Here is a 15,714-nt window from a genome sequence, read left to right as displayed (position 1 = left end):
GATTGCTAAAGCAATTGTTGGCCTGATCCAGTAATGGATTTGCCAGAAGTCTGCATCAAACACTACAACTGTTGCATTTTAGAATTTGTTTTTAACAACTCTCGAGTTCTCAACGGTATCAGAGAAATTATTGAGTTTACCATTTTCAATCATGAAATATGCACAGAGAGGCTTCAGAAGCATACTAATTTTTTGGCCAGTCTGAAGTCATGATCTGTGAATAATGACAGTCAGCTTTTATGCTCCAAAAGCATCAGACACACATGGCTGACTTTCTCTTTTTAACAGAAAAAATGCTGAGGATCGAATTGTGGTTTTAAGATTCACACGGCCATTTCCTTGATTTCTCAGCTACCCCAAATGTGCACAAAGGAAGCCACTCAAGACACACATCTCTCTTCCACTGATGATTAGTAAACTCCGTCTGTATTTTGTCCTCCATTACAGCAAAAACAATTCACTGAAGTAGAATAAAGACAAGGGTTTCTCCTAGTGGAAAAATAAGCAAATGCCCTTAACTATCCTCATTCACTAGTACGTATGCAAAATATCCTACGATGTATTCTATTCTGTTTAGGTTTCTGTGTCCTATTGACGGTGCATACTAATATGACCAAATGCATTTTAAAGAGAGTTACTGTCAGGCCAAGTATGACCCAAAATTTAGGTTTGGTAAGACAAAATCCAAAACTTTTATCAAATCTAAGACTGACAGAAACATTTCCATGACAACTTTTTAAAACAAAATTCCAAGAGGGATAGCAGGCACAACACAGGACAATACAGAGCAGGAACGCACAAGTTTGAGACCTTTGGAGTGCTTCAACAGTGTGTGGGTGGGGTTTTACAGATTTAAGGGCTAATTCCTGGCTAAAGTACACAACTCATTTAACTGAACTATGCAATCAGGATTTCTTGTCCCTGGGGAGGAGGGGGGGAAGGCTGTGAAGATACTATGCAGCTGTTATCACAGCCTCAGGGCTCCTGTGGCTCCCCGCCTACGGGTAGGCAGAGAATGTCTGATGGATGTGCACAGTCAAAGATCCAACAGCCCCACCCCTGTGACACCCACGGCCTGCCCCGCAAAACACATTGTGTTCTAGTGCAAAGGGATCCCCGATGGAACACAGTTAAGTAATGTACAAGGAAGGGTGAAATCATGCACCGTGTCTTTTCTGTAGGATCGACCCATGCTGATTCAGCTGCAGTCAAGAAAGAAGCAATATTTGCCTCCTAAGAGGATAGAGCTTGGTGTATATTAAGTGAGAGGCTGTCCAAGCATACAAGGCAGCAGGAAAAAAGGCACGAAGTCTAGAGAGGTAGATTGGGTTTTCAGAGAGAAGTAACTATTCCAACATATTATAGCATAATAATAGTAATAATCCATAGCCCTTATAAACTGCTATTCATCCATAGATCTCACAGCGCTTTACAAAGGAGGCCAGAAGCACTATCCCCGTTTCACAAATACAGAAACTGAGACACAGGAAGGGAAATCATAGGATATTAGGGTTGGAAGGGACCTCAGGAGGTCATCTAGTCCAAACCCCTGCTCAAAGCAGGACCAATCCCCAGACAGATTTTTACCCCAGTTCCCTAAATGGCCCCCTCAAGGATTAAACTCACAACCCTGGGTTTAGCAGGCCAATGGTCAAACCACTGAGCTATCCCAAATAACTGACCCAAGATCACCCAGCAAGGTAGAGCAGGGAATAGAACTCAGGTTTCCTGAGTCCCGGTCCAGTAACCTATCCACTAGGCCACCCAGCCAAAGAAAATACAAAGCCAACATACAGGAATACCTGTTACAAGAATAATGGCCCTGGATCAGTCACCAATCCCATTTCAGTGAGTAAACTGGATTAAAAAAAATAAAGTTTCAAGATAAGCTTAATGCAAAATGCAATAGAAAATTGATCTGATAAGAGACTGGCTCTGCTCATGCAACCAAAATGGGCCCAACCCTGTTCCCGAAAGTCCCAATGATTTCACCAAGAACAAGAGTGAGTCAATAGTTCCTGTAACAGCAGAGAGCTTTGGAATTAAAACTCAGTAAAAGGATGCGATTATGGTCCAACAACTTATGTTGTTGGTGTGTGCTGTACCACAAAGTGAACCTGTTGGCATGGACATGAGTCCTTGTGTCAATTACCTGTCCTAGAAATGATTTAGCCAGGCTGATGCAGGATTGGTTGAAAAAATCTGTCCCTAGCCGGGAAGATGTCCTCTTCTCTTCACTGAAGTATTTGCTGCTTACTGGAGAGGAATTCCCATCAAGAACAACTGTCAGGCTCCCAGAGGTGTCAGCTGGAGAGAAGCTGGGTTTACTTTGGACAGCATTTAATGGAGTTAACCGCTTTCTTTTTCTTGGCATCATTCTGGAAAACTGTCATTTAAAAAAAAATGAAATAAGCTCTTTGTATGTATTTACAGGAACTAGTTTCCATGATGGTGAGCTTTTACATAGATCCTTTTATCCAAATGATTACAAAAGCTCTAATTTATTGGACAAACTAGACACAGTCTACAACCAGGTTACACACTTATAGGCAGCTAAATCAGGCAATGCAAAGTTGGCCTCTGCTCTGACAAGTATTTGTAAAAAAGCAGCACAGGGCTCCACAGTTTTTATCTTTTAAGGAATCTAAATCAAATCAAATCTGCTAAATTTACAAGTAACAATCAATTTCTAATTGCCAGCCCTAAAAGCAACCTGTAACAAAGATTATGCAATTCTGTTAAGTGATACACACAAGCCAAAGAAGACTCTAAGAGCCATTTCAAGATCTGAGCTGGCTCAGTAGGACTCACAGCAGCAAAGAGAAACAAACAGTTCAGACAGCAAAGTGAGCAGAAAAGGCTATGAACATACACAGAGCACATATTTATGTACACTTCACCAATCTCTGAAATGCAGCCACCTCTAGATGAATGCTTGCCATGTTCCAAGCAACACTGCTCAACAGGATGTGAAGAAGAATCCTGTACCAACTGAAACTGCAGAGGAAAGAATTACATAATAAGAATGTAATTGCCTACACTGATCTGTGGCAAGAACACCTATATACTTCTAAAAATGCCATTGCTGCTGAAAGCCATTTGTACCAACATTTTGTGTCTCTCTTGACTGATGGCCCCTCCAGCAGCACAGTGCCCCTAGGACCAATTCAGTACTGACTCAGATAAAATAGTGCCACCTACTGAATCACCAACACTATTTCCTGTAGCACCACTTTCTGCTCCAGAAGGATCCATTAAAGTACATGTTAGGGTGCATAGCAAGAAATCGCCCAAACACAGCACAGAGACAGCCCGTTTGATTAGTTTTTTTTCTAAATACCTAAGTTGAAAAGTAAAACAATCCTTAAGTGCAATTATTCAATGATGCTAGAGACTTAAGTGGAAAGGCCAGCTGCATGCTAAACTCTAAATCACAGCCTTCATTTATATTTGTGGGAATCTTTAAAAATCCCACTTGAGGTCACTGCATTAGTCTCACATACATGGCACACCTGCAAATGAGTGTCCCCATTCAAACGCACAGGGCGGCGGGTATGTGAGGAGGAACACTTCTGGACGTCACATTGACCTCTAAAGTTCAATCAAAGGAATGACTCCCATTCAAAACGCCCTGGAGTTACTGCCCTGAAAGGTTAACTGGAACTTCCAGTTCACTAGCCATACATAAAGACATGCTGAAAATATGACCAATCTGCATGGTGCATTAACTCATTTGGCAACCACTGCTCTTGTGGAATGCAAGATCAGAAAGAGGCTCGGAATCATTCAGCATCTATTGTCTTTCAAATTAAAGTAATTCATAAAAATTGCATGTGTGTCACGTAAACATTTCAGTACACTGTTACCACAGTTTTAGCACCTTTGGGGAGTATATCTCTGCTCTTCTCCTAGAAATCTATGGGCTAATCCAGCAAGGCACTCAGCACCCTCAACTCTCACTGAAACAAATGGCAGCCAAGGATGCTAGAATACTCAATGGCCAGGAAAGAACACTATGGCAAACTTGTCTTATGTGAATTGCTTGTTATAAACAAGTATTTGATGGCGCCTGTGTACTGCATCTATAAAGAAAAGGGATTAATGGAATGTTGATCCTGTTTAAGAGGCCTTGGAAAAAAGAAAAAAAGAAAAACAAAAAAACACTCCTTCCCTTTATCTTTCTGCTTGTTGGTGCCGATGTACTGCGGGGAAACATGCATTGAACACAGACTAGAATACGTGTCAGGTCACTCCAAGTCCATCAGTTACCAAGCAATTGTTTGGCAAGTAAAGGACACCACCATCTTCTCTAATGCGAGTCTGTAGGCGACTCCAGGGATTGTAGTCAAAGTAGGGTTTTTCATTTGCATGTATATATTAAATAATCTAAACAAGAAAATTCTAGCTCTGTGTGTTATGTGCCTTTGAAAAACCCTAAAACCTGTAAAAGGCAAGCTACCCACCACTCTAAGGCTAGGTCCACACTATCCGCCTGATTCGGCGGGTAGAGATCGATCTTCTGGGATTGATTTATCGCGTCTCATCTGGACGCGATAAATCGATCCCAGAAGCGCTCCCCCGACGACTGCGGAACTCCTGCTCGCCGAGAGGAGGAAGCGCTGTCGACGGGGGAGCTTGCCTGCGCCGCGTGGACCCGCAGTAAGTAAACTTAATTCGATCTAGGAAACGTCGACTTCAGCTACGCTATTCTCGTAGCTGAAGTTGCGTTTCCTAGATCGATCCCCCGCCCCAGTGTGGACCAAGCCTGAGAGTAGCAAATGAGAATTAAACAGTGTTTCAATGTGTTTCTAACACAGATTTTACTGCAAGAAGTCAAGTTAATTACAAATTGTTGAAGATGCTGAAAAAAGATCAGTTACGAAATTGCAGAGTCTGAGCTGGGAGAAGAGAGAACAAAAAGAATCAAGGGGTAAATGACAGCACACTGACCCCAGAGAGTGTGCTGGGGTCTCTCTTCACAGGGGCTGCTGTGTTATAAAGAAGAAGATATTTAGCATGCTTTCAGCTGTTATGACAGACAGGTCAATAGCACATATATAAAAGGTTTTGATGCTGCTCAGCACTTGACATGCCCCGTGCAGCCCAAGTTCTGAAAACACACTGCTGCTGCTCAGGCACACCCAGCCTTCTCTAGTTATTCTAACCAGAGTGCATTCATAGGCGGTTCCTGCCAGAGTATTTATAAAGGAGGAGAAGGCATGAAGGTCTTCACCAACTACAGAGCCAGAAGATTCCTTTCAGCCACTTCACATGGCAGTGGCTCACCAGTGCGGATTGCAGCAGCTAGAGCAGGCTTCTTGCCCACTCCTGTATGTGCCTTTAGTAGAGACCAAACATGAAATGGTTAAAAGCCTGCTGCTGCTCTTGCTGCTTCTGGAGAAGCAGATGGCTTCAAGGGGAGGTCCCCAACTGCCCAGGCTTCTGATAACCAGGAGAAACACATAGCAAATTGCTTGCCAGATACAAAGGTTGCAGATCTCTCAAGACAGATAGACAGACTTATGTGCAGTGCTGGCAAGAGATTCAAGTCCAGGACCTCCATGGTAGCATTCTCTGAAATGCTTCTAGTTCCACACGCAGAGCCAGTTAGACGGGCAGAAATGCAGCATTTCAATGGGTGGCTGAGACAGTGGTGTTGGGAGGAGGGATTTAGGTTTATTAGGAATGGAGGAACCTTTTGGGAAAGGAGGAGCCTATATAGGAAGGATGGGCTCCACCTAAACCAAAATGGAACCAGATTGCTGGCAGGTAAAATTAAAAAGTTTGTAGAGGAGTTTTTAAACTAAACGCTGGGGGAAAACCAACAGATGTGGAGGAGCGCACATTTCGGACAGAGACATCCCGTAGGGAAGGATCTATTTAACAGGGATTCTCCGTATCCTAGTAAAAAGGAAAGGATAGAAGTTTATAAAGTACCTGTAGGCTCTGAAGAGAAACAATCAAATTAAAAAGGGTTCCAGTCAACTACATCACGTGAATGCAGACAACTAAATATTGACAAATTTTATAAGTGCTTGTATACAAATGCTAGAAGTCTAAATACTAAGATGGGTGAACTTGAGTGCCTGGTATTAAATGCGGATATTGATATACTAGGCATCACAGAAACTTGGTGGAATTATGATAATCAATGGACCTGGTAATAACAGGATATATAATACGTAGGAATGACAGAGTAGATTGTGCTGGCGGGGGGAGTAGCACTACATATGAAAGAAAGCATAGAGTCAAATATAATGAAAATGTTAACCAATTCTAACTTTACCATGGAACCTCTATGGACATAAATTCCATGACTGAATAAGTGTATAACGGTAGGAATATATTACCAACCACCTGACTAGGATGTGAAATGCTCAGGAAGATTAGAAAGGCTACAAAAATAGAAAACTCAAAAATAATGGGGGATTTCAACTATCCCTACATTGACTGGATACATATCAGGACAGGATGCAGAGATAAAATGTCTAGACACCATTAATGACTGCTTCTTGGAGCAGCTAGTAGTGAACCCCACAAGGGGAAAGGCAATTCTTGATTCGGTCCTAAGGGGCACACAGGATCTGGTCCAAGAGGTGAATATAGCTGAACTGATAAATGATAGCAACCATAATGTAATTAAATTTAACATCCTTGGGAGGGGGGGAAGGGATACCAAAGAAGCTCAACACAGTAGCATATAATTTCAAAAAGGGCAACTACACAAAAACAAGGAAGTTAGTTAAACGGAAAAAGTCACAAGAGTGAAATGCCTGCCAGCTGCATGGAAACTTTTTAAAAATACCATAATAGAGGCACAAATTAAATGTATAACCCCTAATAAAAAAATAGTAAGAGGACCAAATAAATGCCACGCTGCCTAAACAACAGAGTAAAGCAGGTCGTTCGAGGCAAAAAGGAATCCTTTAAAAATAGGAAGTCAAATCCTACTGAGGAAAATAGAAAGGGGCATAAACGCTGGCAAGTCAAATGTAAAACTATAATTAGGCAGGCCAAAAAACAATTTGAAGAGCAACTAGCAAAAGACACACAAACTAACAGCAACAACAACAAAATTAAGTAATCAGAAACAAGAAGCCTTCCAAACAATCAGTGGGGCCACTGGACAACTGAGAAGCTAAAGAAGTGCTCAAGGAAGACAAGGCTATTGTGGAGAAGCTACTTGAATTATTTGTATTGGTCTTCACTGCAGAGCATGTGAGGGAGAGTCCCACACCGGAGGCATTCTTTTTAGATGACAACTCTGAGAAACTGTCCCAGATTGAGGTTTCAATAGAGATGGGTTTGGAACAAATTTACCCAACAGTTCTGAAGGAATTCAAATATGAAACTGCAAAACTATTAACTGTGGTATGTAACCTATCGCTTAAATCAGTCTCTGTACAAGATGATGGGAGGATAGCTAATGTAACTTCAATTTTTTAAAAAAGGCTCCAGACACGATCCTGGCAATTACAGGCCAGTAAGCCTAACTTTAGTACCAGGCAAATTGATTGAAACTATAGTAAAGAATAGAATTATCAGACACATAAATTAACACAATATGTTGGGGAAGAGTCAATATGGTTGTGTAAAGGAAAATCATACCTCACCAATCTATTAGAAATCTTTGAGGGGGTCAACAAACATGTGGACAAGAGTGATCCAGTGGATATAGTGTACTTGGACTTTTAGGAAGACTCTGGCAAGGTCCCACACCAAAAGCTCTTAAACAAAGTAAGCAGTCATGGGATAAGAGGGAAGGTCCACTCATGGATCAGTAACTGGTTAAAAGACAGGAAACAAAGGGTAGAAATAAATGGTCAGTTTTCACAATGAAGAGAAGTAAATAGTGTGATCCCTCAAGGAGCTGTACTGGGACCAGTGCTGGTCAACATATTCATAAAGGATCTAGAAAACAGATTAAACAGTGAAATGCCAAAATTTGCAGAGGATACTGAATTACTCAAGATAGTTAAATCCAAAGCAGACTGTGAAGAGTTACAAGGGATCTCACAAAACTGAATGACTGGACAATTAAATGGCAGGTGAAATTCAATGTTGATAAATGCAAAGTAATGCACATGGGAAAACATAATCCCAACTATACATACAAAATGATGGGGACTAAATTAGCTGTCACCACTCAAGAAAGATCTTGGTGTTATTGTGGATAGTGCTCTGAAAACATCCACTCAATGTGCAGCAGCAGTCAAAAAAGCTAACCAAATGTTAGGAACCATTAGGAAATGGACAGACAATACAGAAAACATCACAATATCATTATGTAAATCCATCCCTTGAATACTGCATGCAGTTCTGGGCACCCTGTCTCTGCAGAAATATATTAGAATTGGAACAGGCACAGAGAAGGGCAACAAAAATGATCAGGAATATGGAAGAGCTGTTATACAAGAAGAGATTAAAAAGAGAGAATTTTCAGCTTGGAAAAGAGATGACTAAGGGGCGGTATGATAGAGGTATATAAATTCACGAACGATGTGGAGAAAGTGAATAGGGAAGTGTTATTTACCCCTTCACATAACGTAAGAAACAGGGGTCATCCAATGAAATTAACAGGCAGCAGGTTTAAAACAAACAAAAGGAAGTACTTCACTCAGCATACAGTCAACCTGTGGAACTCGTTGCCAAGGGATGCTGTGAAGGCCAAAAATAAAACTGGGTTCAAAAAGGAATTGGATAAGTTCATGGAGGATAGGTCCACCAATGGCTATTAGCCCAGATGGCCAGGGACCTAACCCCATTCCCCAGATGTCCCTAAGCCTCTGACTGAGAGAAGCTGGGACTGGATAACAAGGGATGGATCACTCAGTAATTGCTCTGTTCAGTCCCTTTGAACCACCTGGCAGTGGCTGCTGCTGGAAGATGGGATACTGGGCTAGAAGGACCATTGGTCTTACCCACTATGGCCCTCCTTATGTTCCTCTCCCATCATGGATTCAGCTGCTCAAGCAAAATCAATCACCCTCTTTCCCACCTAACATACAAAATCAGGCTCTCACCTATAGCCCAGGACCTGAGGGGTCAGGCAGTATCTCAGCTCCTCTATGCAACAGCTAGACCTGCCTCTCCCTCTCACAGCTCCCCAGAGAGAGAGGAGGCTTCTGCTAACATTTCTTTGCCAGACAGGTCACAGCAGGGTGCCCTAGCGCTATAGCAGGAGGAGACAAGTTAAGAGGTAAAGATCCCCACAGTACGGTTACCATTAGGACTCTTGCCAATCCTACAGCAGTCAGGAGGTACAGAAAATTTAAAGCAACAATTCTAGCAAGTAGACAGACAGAAATCTGGATGTGGCAGGGGGCTGGCTGGCTGAAACACTGGCTGAGTTGATCCCTAATGACATCTGGACAGGACAGCACAGAGTACCAATCACTATGCTGGAATGCTGCACAAGGTAAAGGTAAATTCCCCTCCCTCTTCCTCTCCTGTCTCGACCAAACTCCACCCTAGGAAGGTGAAACAGACAGATGACTTATTCAAGCGGAGAGGCTCTTCTTGAGTGCTGCAGACAGAGGAAAGTAAGGCAGGTCTGTCTTTTACGTGTGGCTCTCCAGAAGCAGATGCCAAGCCTGTCAGCTGTCAAGTCCCTCCCCTCAGATGAGCCATCTCCTGGACTTTTGGCATAGAGTGTAGTGTCCAGCCCCCACCGCACCCTACAGTGTGACATCCCAACCTTGTACAGCATTCCAGCATAGCAACTGGGACACTGTCTGCTCTGTCCTGTCATCAGAGATTATCCCAGTCCCTGCTCCCAAGAAGGGAGTGGAGGCAGAGGCTAGCCAATTATAACTATAAGTGAACTATTTAGTCTTATTTAAAAAAAAAAGAAAAAGAAAGAAAAAGACCTTGATTGTGGGTTTACTCCTACACTCCTACCAATACTTTAAAAGTCTGGCAAAATGAATGAAGGTTACACCCACTTTTAGTGACTGCTGGGGATGTTCGTTTCCTGTAAGAAAGAACTCCCGGTACGTTCCCATCCATCTGGCTGCCACATGTGATGCAACAGCTGACCAGACATCTTAGTTGTTTTGAAATAAAACATTTATCCCGCTGCAAAGAACAGGCGAAGATTAAGGGGGAAGAGGAGAACTGATGAAAATTCACAGCTTCAAAATCTACACACAGTTGTTTTTTTTGACTGAAGCCATTCCAGGCTCTTTTCAACATTCAAACACATAGCACATACCTGAAATGCCTATTTTTCATGTTTAATATGTAATTTTAACAGAAGTTAAGACTAAAACTGACAACAAATGTCACCCAGCTCACCATCCTGAGATTTTAATCAACTGAACTGATATCAATTATCATTTAGAAAGATGTCTAGGGAACGGAGAAAGGGAGTGAGGGTCATGACTTCTAACCTAAAGGAAGGAAAAAACTAAGTTGAGGTGACAGCACAGATCCCCAAAACTACGGTACTTAGGAGGCTAGCAGAGCACAGACCCACATGGGCATGAGGAAAGCTTAAGTGTGTGAGGCACCACTGACATTCCAGCAAAAGATAGTCCCTTCCATAGCAGAGTGGCCTAGTTTCCAGTCTCTCCTTGTGAGCAGTCTCTATTTTCCAAAATAAACTTGCATCACATTTCTGATAGGCCTTGGACCAGGCTTCTTCCTTCCCCTCCCCGAAGACAAAGTATATACTATTTCTAGGAGATCTCATGCAGGTCACATTTCTCCACAGCAGTTGCTCCTCCAGGCATTAGCTGTGTCATTACACCATCTACCCCAGAGACTGTATGGCATTCAATACCCTATCTATAACACTGAATTCCTGGCCAATCTATTTACATTTTTATGTACAAAAATAACTATGTTAAATGAAGGTTATTTAGGTTAATAAATCAACTCAAAAGTTAGGAAATGGCAGAATGTAAGTATCTGTGCAATCTTAATGCGCCCCATTGTGCATATGCATTATACATTCTTTATTTACATAATCACATACTGTTTTCCCCGCACTGGACAGCCTTACTCAATGCACAGGCTGGATGGTGCTCAGGAAATGAGGAAACTGTATTTCTTTCTATCCTGAACATTTAATATAATATTTACTTCACACCATCTATAGCCAATAATGTTAAGACCAATCAGAAGTGTTTTTTTTTTTTAAATATTAGGAACAAAAGAAATACTAACAATATATGGGTCCATGATGCATGGAGATGGTGATTACATCATTAATGATGCAGACAAGACAAGAATGTTCAATCAACATTTCTGTTCTTAATTTGGAAAGAAGCTGGATGATATATTGGTATCACATGATAGTGAAATCCTTTCGGTGCCAACAATAACTAAGAAGGACATTAAACAAACTCAACAAAAGATAAATATTTTTAGAATGGCAAATCAGGATAATTGGCACCTGTTTTAAAAGAGTAGGCCGAGGACATCTCTGGAGCACTGATATTAATATTTAATAAATCTTGTCATACTTGGGAAGTTCCAGAGGACTGGAAGGAAGGAAAAGTTGTGCCAATATTTAAAAAGAGTAAATGGGATCATAAAGGTAATTATAGGCCAGACTGACACTGATCCTGGGTAAAATAATGGAATGGCTGATACAAGGCTCAATCAATATAGAATAAAAGGATGGTAGAATTAATGCCTGATTAGATGCTTTTTTTTTTTTTTTTTTTTTTTTACAGAAAATAGGTCCTGTCAAATAAGCTTGATTTTTAAAGTGTTGACACAATATGCTTTGACTTCTGCAAGACTTTTACCTCATGATATGTTAATGAAAATAGTATCATTCAGAAATCAATATAGCACATAGTAAATGGATTAGAAACTATCTGAGATCTCAAAACGTCATTGCTAATAGAGATTCATCATCAAGCTGGGGGTTTCTAGTGGGGACTCAAGAGGATCAGCTTTCATTACAATGATACTGAATATCTTTATCAACCATCTGGAAGACAATATAAAATCCAATGATCTGATAAATGTTGCAGATGACACAAAAAATGTTGGGTTGTAAATAAGGATGAAGACATGTCACCCCAACAGAGCAATCTGGACTGCATGGCAACTTTGGGGTGATCAAAGTATTTTAATACAGCCAAATGCAAGATCATATATTTAGGAATGAAGAATGCAGGCCACACTTACAGAATGGGGAACTGTATCCTTGAATGCAGAGATTGTGAAAAGGACTTAGGGGCCACAATGAAAACTGGCTGAACATGTGCGCTCAGGGCAATGCTGCTGCCAAAATCAACCCTTGGATGTATAAGCAGGAGAATATTAGGTAGAAATAGGGAGATGTTGTTACCTCTGTATTTGACACTGGTGAGACTATTAATGGAATACTATGTCCAATCGCATGTATTTGTAAAGAAATATGCTCTAGTTAGTTATTGGGCTTAACGAGGACTATACAGGGTGAAATTCTCTGGCCTGTGTGACACAGGAAGTCAGACTAGGTGATCATAATGGTCCCTTCTGGCCTTAACATGTATGAATTTACAAGTCTTGCATTTCCTGTTTTTGCTGAAGACTCCTTGGAGGAGCCAATAACTCCAGTGGTAACTATGACAACGCTTAACTGAAGGAACAGGATTGTTACTCTGTTATTGATTCTTTCCTCCAAAACTGTCAGGCAATTGAGTTTAGCTAGGCGTTAACAAATAAACAAAGCACCAAGAGTATAAACAGACAGAATAAAAATCCCTCTCTTCACTCAAGTCCCACTTCCTTTGGTACCTGTAAGATAATTTCCCTACTAGTTCTTCAGTCATCCACACAGTCTTCAAAGTAGACAATACCTGGATTACTAATGTAAATTCCAACTCCCTTAAGGTTTTTCCCCAGGACTTCTTTACATATTGTAAAGAATTAAACAAAAGAACAACCCTGTTATTACCTCTGCAGATTCCTTTAAAGCAGGGATGTCAGAACTCACAAGTTAGCAGCCCCAGGCCAAGTGGACATTGCACTGGGAGGTTTCTCTAAGGAAGCAGCAAGTTATTCTGTCACTATGCCCTCTGATGCAGTACTAACTCAATGCCCCAGCAAGGTGTTAAGGGGCACTGTGATGATAGAGACCCCTTCTTTTAGATGAGACATAAAAGGGAGGCACTGATTACCGGTAGCCCAGTGATACCCATATCTCAGTGGTTCAGGAGCCAAATTACCAATCAACATTACCCAAATAGCCACAGTAGTGTGAATTCATTGTTTCATTCACTATAGTACTATTCATATTTAAACAGCATGATGGGAAATATTTAGTTTATATATATTATATAATTCTCACAGCAAATAAGTTAATAACTTGATGCAAGTTGACAATTGATTAACAACATAGTAAAAGCATCCTGATTGGTTAATAACTTAGGTTGGTTAACAATTAAATCACACACTGTATTAATATCATGTGCTTCAAAGATCTGCAGGAGACATTAAAGAGCCACTTGCAGCTTGTGAGCCACAGTTTGAGTATCACTGCTGTAGCCATTCAAGATCCTGAGGCACTATTTATTCTATTTACTGATGTTTATCTTGGTGTCTTCAGCATGATTAACAACCTTGGCACTAACCTGCCCCAAACCTGTGAAAATTTAAACACTCAAGTAGTCTCAGGGAATCAAGGTCCAATGAGACTTAAGCATGTCAGTTTTTGCAGGACCAAACTCCTCAGGTGGTTTCAAATTAATACGGCATTAAGCTTTGCTGACAGTCCTAGACTGTTTGTGCAAGACTGCTGTTAGATGGTAGCTGCATTTCAGCTTGTACAGCACACACTTAGCTGAAGTGAAAAATGCAAGCAGAACTTTAAGTTCTTGCTAGTGCATCTGTACCCTCAACTGCTGGAAGATCAGCACTTTCCCAGCAACACAGACTTAACTTTTATGGCTGTCAATTAATCGCAGTTAACTCACGCAATTAACTCAAAAAAATTAATCACGATTAATCACAATTTTAATTGCACTGTTAAACAACAGAATAACAATTGAAATTTATTAAATATTCTTGGATGTCTTTCTACATTTTCAAATATATTGATTTCAATTACAACACAGAACACAATGTACAGTGCTCACTTTATATTATTTTTATTACAAATACTTGCTCTGTAAAAATGATAAAAGAAATAGTATTTTTTAATTCACCTCATACAAGTACTGTAGTGCAATTTACAAATATAGATTTCTCTTTTGTTACATAACTGCACTCCAAAACAAAACAATGTAAAACTTCAGTCCTACTTATTCAGCCAATCGCTAAGACAAACAATTTTGTTTACATTTACAGGAAATAATGCTGCCCCCTTCTTATTTACAATGTCACCTGAAAGTGAGAACAGGCGCTTGGGTAGCAATTTTGTAGCTGCCATTGCAAGGTATTTACGCGCCAGATATGCTAAACATTCGTTGCCCCATCATGCTTTGGCCACTTTTCCAGAGGACATGCTTCCATGCTGAGAACACTCGTTAAAAAATTAATGCGTTAATTAAATTTGTGACTGAACTCCTTTGGGGAGAATTGTATGTCTCCTGCTCTGTTTTAGCCACATTCTGCCATATATTTCATGTTATAGCAATTTCTGATGATGACCCAGCACGTGTTGTTCCTTTTAAAAACACCTTCACCACAGATTTGACAAAACGCAAAGAAGGTACCAATGTGAAATTTCTAAAGATAGCTACAGCACTCAACCCAAGGTTTAAGAATCTGAAGTGCCTTCCAAAATCTGAGAGGGATGAGGTGTGGAGCATGCTTTCAGACTCCGATGTGGAAACTACACAACCCAAACCACCAAAAAAGAAAATCCACCTTCTGTTGGTGGCATCTAACTCCGATGATGAAAATGAACATTTGTCCGTCCGCACTGCTTTGGATTGTTATCGAGCAAAACCCGTCATCAGCATGGACACGTCCTCTGGAGCGGTGGTTGAAGCATCAAGGGACATATGAATCTTTAGCACATCTGGCATGTAAATATCTTGTGATGCGGGCGACAACAGTGCCATGCGAGCACCTGTTCTCGCTTTCAGGTGACATTGTAAAGAAGAAGCAGGCAGCATTATCTCCTGCAAATGTAAACAAACTTGTTTGTCTGAGCGATTGGCTGAACAAGAAGTAGGACTGAGTGGACTCGCAGGCGCTAAAATTTTACATGGTTTTATTTTGGAAAGCAGATTTTTTGGTACATAAGTCTACATTTGTAAGTTCAACTTTCATGATAAAGAGATTGCACTACAGTACTTGTATTAGGTGAATTGAAAAATACTATTTCTTTTGTTTTTTACAGTGCAAATATTTGTAATAAAAATAAAAGTGAGCATTGTACACTTTGTATTCTGTGTTGTAATTAAAATCAATATATTTGTAGAATAGGTAGGAAACATCCAAAATATTTAAATAAATGGTATTCTATTATTAACTGCATGATTAATAGTGCAATTAATTTTTTTTAATTGCTTGATAGCCCTAATAACTTTGCATTGCCCTGTTCCCACTTCCCAGTCTGAGAAGTCAGCTGCCTTCAGAGAAAGGCAATACGTAGCATCCTTACTTAGTGCTGTGCACATAGGGACAGGTGACCCCCAGGAAGGGCATAGGGTATATTCCATTTACAGACTGAGTACTGTCTTAAGGCAAACAATCAATCAAACCCTCATCTTCTGAAGAGCTAGAGAGAGGCTATAGCTGGCCTGCACCCCGTGCCCCTCCTCC

At 40.7% G+C, this 15,714-nt stretch overlaps 1 protein-coding gene across 1 annotated transcript in view; it reads right to left on the bottom strand.

Annotated features, from left to right (window-relative positions):
- MPG (N-methylpurine DNA glycosylase) overlaps positions 1-15,714 on the bottom strand; it is a 49,611-nt gene that overhangs the window by 33,743 nt on the left and 154 nt on the right. The window contains exon 2 of the mRNA XM_026650786.1: positions 2,153-2,386. Within this exon, the coding sequence (XP_026506571.1) occupies positions 2,153-2,386 (234 nt within the window). The remainder of the gene's footprint in view (positions 1-2,152; positions 2,387-15,714) is intronic.

This window comes from Terrapene carolina, unplaced genomic scaffold (genome assembly GCF_002925995.2).
Source record: "Terrapene carolina triunguis isolate 2854851 unplaced genomic scaffold, T_m_triunguis-2.0 Scaffold93, whole genome shotgun sequence".
Lineage (NCBI taxonomy): Eukaryota > Metazoa > Chordata > Testudines > Emydidae > Terrapene > Terrapene triunguis.
The sequence above is the reverse complement of the archived record's forward strand: the minus strand, read 5'-3'. Positions and strand labels throughout refer to the sequence as shown.